The sequence below is a fragment of the Wasmannia auropunctata genome, unplaced genomic scaffold (assembly GCF_000956235.1).
Source record: "Wasmannia auropunctata unplaced genomic scaffold, wasmannia.A_1.0 LD335660.1, whole genome shotgun sequence".
Taxonomy (NCBI): Eukaryota; Metazoa; Arthropoda; class Insecta; order Hymenoptera; family Formicidae; genus Wasmannia; species Wasmannia auropunctata.
In genome coordinates, this window is record NW_012027230.1 from 45,733 (window position 1) to 47,657 (window position 1,925).

General features: G+C 35.1%; 1 protein-coding gene across 3 annotated transcripts in view; it reads right to left on the reverse strand.

The window, feature by feature from the left end:
* LOC105456475 (caskin-1) overlaps window positions 1-1,925 on the reverse strand; it is a 43,065-nt gene that overhangs the window by 5,196 nt on the left and 35,944 nt on the right. For all 3 annotated transcript variants that reach the window (XM_011700545.1, XM_011700544.1, XM_011700543.1), the window contains 2 exons: window positions 1,114-1,451; window positions 224-610 (listed from right to left, as the gene is read on the reverse strand). In XM_011700545.1, the coding sequence (XP_011698847.1) occupies window positions 224-610; window positions 1,114-1,451 (725 nt within the window). The remainder of the gene's footprint in view (window positions 1-223; window positions 611-1,113; window positions 1,452-1,925) is intronic.

A 1,925-nucleotide genomic window follows, 5' to 3' on the forward strand; every position in this document is an offset into this window, starting at 1 on the left:
TTTTAATTGCTTATATCTCAGTATTGAGATGGTCAATCTCATTCTAATTGACAAGCGTCTCAACGACTTCTAGTACAACATATAGTTTCAATTTCAAGAAATTCTCAATATTTTGAATTTGCGAGTGTACTACCTTAAAATCATGAAATCAGCACAAAATTTTCTCGCTTTCTCAATTTTGTTTCAATCATCCGTTTCAAATATCCGAAACAATCGAATATACCTTGGCTACGGGCCGTGGACGAACGAGGCAATGTCTTGGTCGTGGAAGAGTGCCGCCACCAGCATCCACAACGGAAGCATCATTTGTAGGTGTAAGATCGCCATCCTCAAAACTGCGTGGACGCCACTCGAGGGGTTGTGGATGCGACGTAGGCGCCGGTGATGGAGGATAGACAAGTGGAGCGTCTTCTAAACTTTCCAAGGATTTTCCTCGGGAGCTAGTACGGCCGACTGTATTGTAGTCAGTTGGAAACGCAGCGTACATACTTTTCCAAGTAACACAAGAAGTAGCGTCGCTTCCGCCCCTTTGAAAAGATCTAAGTACAGGCGAGGAACAATCTTCATCAGGCGATGGTAAATCAGGTCCACCTCGTTGAATAACAACGTCCTAAAAAGTCGCAAATTATGCAATCTATTATAATCTATTATATTGCGTAACATTGTTTACGATAATATATTGATCAAAGTAATTAGAATTTTTTTTGTTTTTTCTTACAAGCAAAGGGACCCAAATGTCCCCCTCTTTTGATCAGATTTTCATAAACTTTGAATATATCAAAATTTAAAAAAACAAGTTTAATAGTGGAGATACATAAAAAAATAATTTTTTTAAATTTATTATAATCTTTAAACCATTAAACTTTAGTTCTCATACATTTTTTCTCTTATATTATGATTTCGACAATATTTGCTTCGAACGAAAGAACATTCTTTTCCTGAGCGGTATTTTATCACTTAAAAGTGCATAAAGATACGTATATAAAAAAAGAAAAGTTCTTATTTTTGTCTAGAAAACAACATTTTCAAAGCTCATCAAAATCGGAGGAGGTTTCCCTTCCCTTGTGTTAGTAAATTCGATATTGATGAGGACAATAAAAAATAATGATTTACCTGCGTGTGTCCAGGATGTGGCGGCAGGCGCGCCAGGTCAAGTGGTTGTATACGTTTGCCAGCGCGAATATCCTTAACTCTCTTAATTGCTAACAATAATTTTTTCTGATGCCCTAATCGTACGATACCAATGTCTTCAAGGTCCTCCCAAGTGAGAGTTGTCACGTCTTCGACGGATCGCATACCCTGTTGATGAAGAGCGCCAAGATATTCCTCGAGCCTGAGAAGCCTAAGCCATTCTTCCAGCGATCCGGGCACGTGTTCTGGTAATCCATCTCCTATATTCAAATTGTCTATTTCCGCTTTTAATCGTTTCCTATGATTGGGTTTCTTGATGCCTATAATATAATATATAAGAGTTTAACTACTAGAATGTTTAACTACTAAGAAGAAATGTTTATTTATTTGTACTATACAGGATGTCTGGTACTCAATGGTAAAGCACTCGTAGGCAGGTAGAGTAGGCTAAATTGAATCCAAAAAGTCCTCTACCATTTTGCGATCTTCGCAATAATTATTGAGATACTAATATAATAATTAAAAAAAAAGTACGCCATGTGTATAAAAAAGTATCGTACATTACATTTTTCCTAAACCAAAAATATTATTTTAACAAATAAAAGTTGTCCAAAAACAAATATAAGATCATACAAGTTGCCAAGTATTTGATTAGACAGAGACAAAAATATTTTATTCCAAACTAAAAATATTTTTTAAATAAAATGTTTAAACTATCCAAAATTATATGCAGCAAAGTTTAATGTCATTGTTTTTCCAAATAATTTTAAGTTTCATAAAACAGACAGATCGGA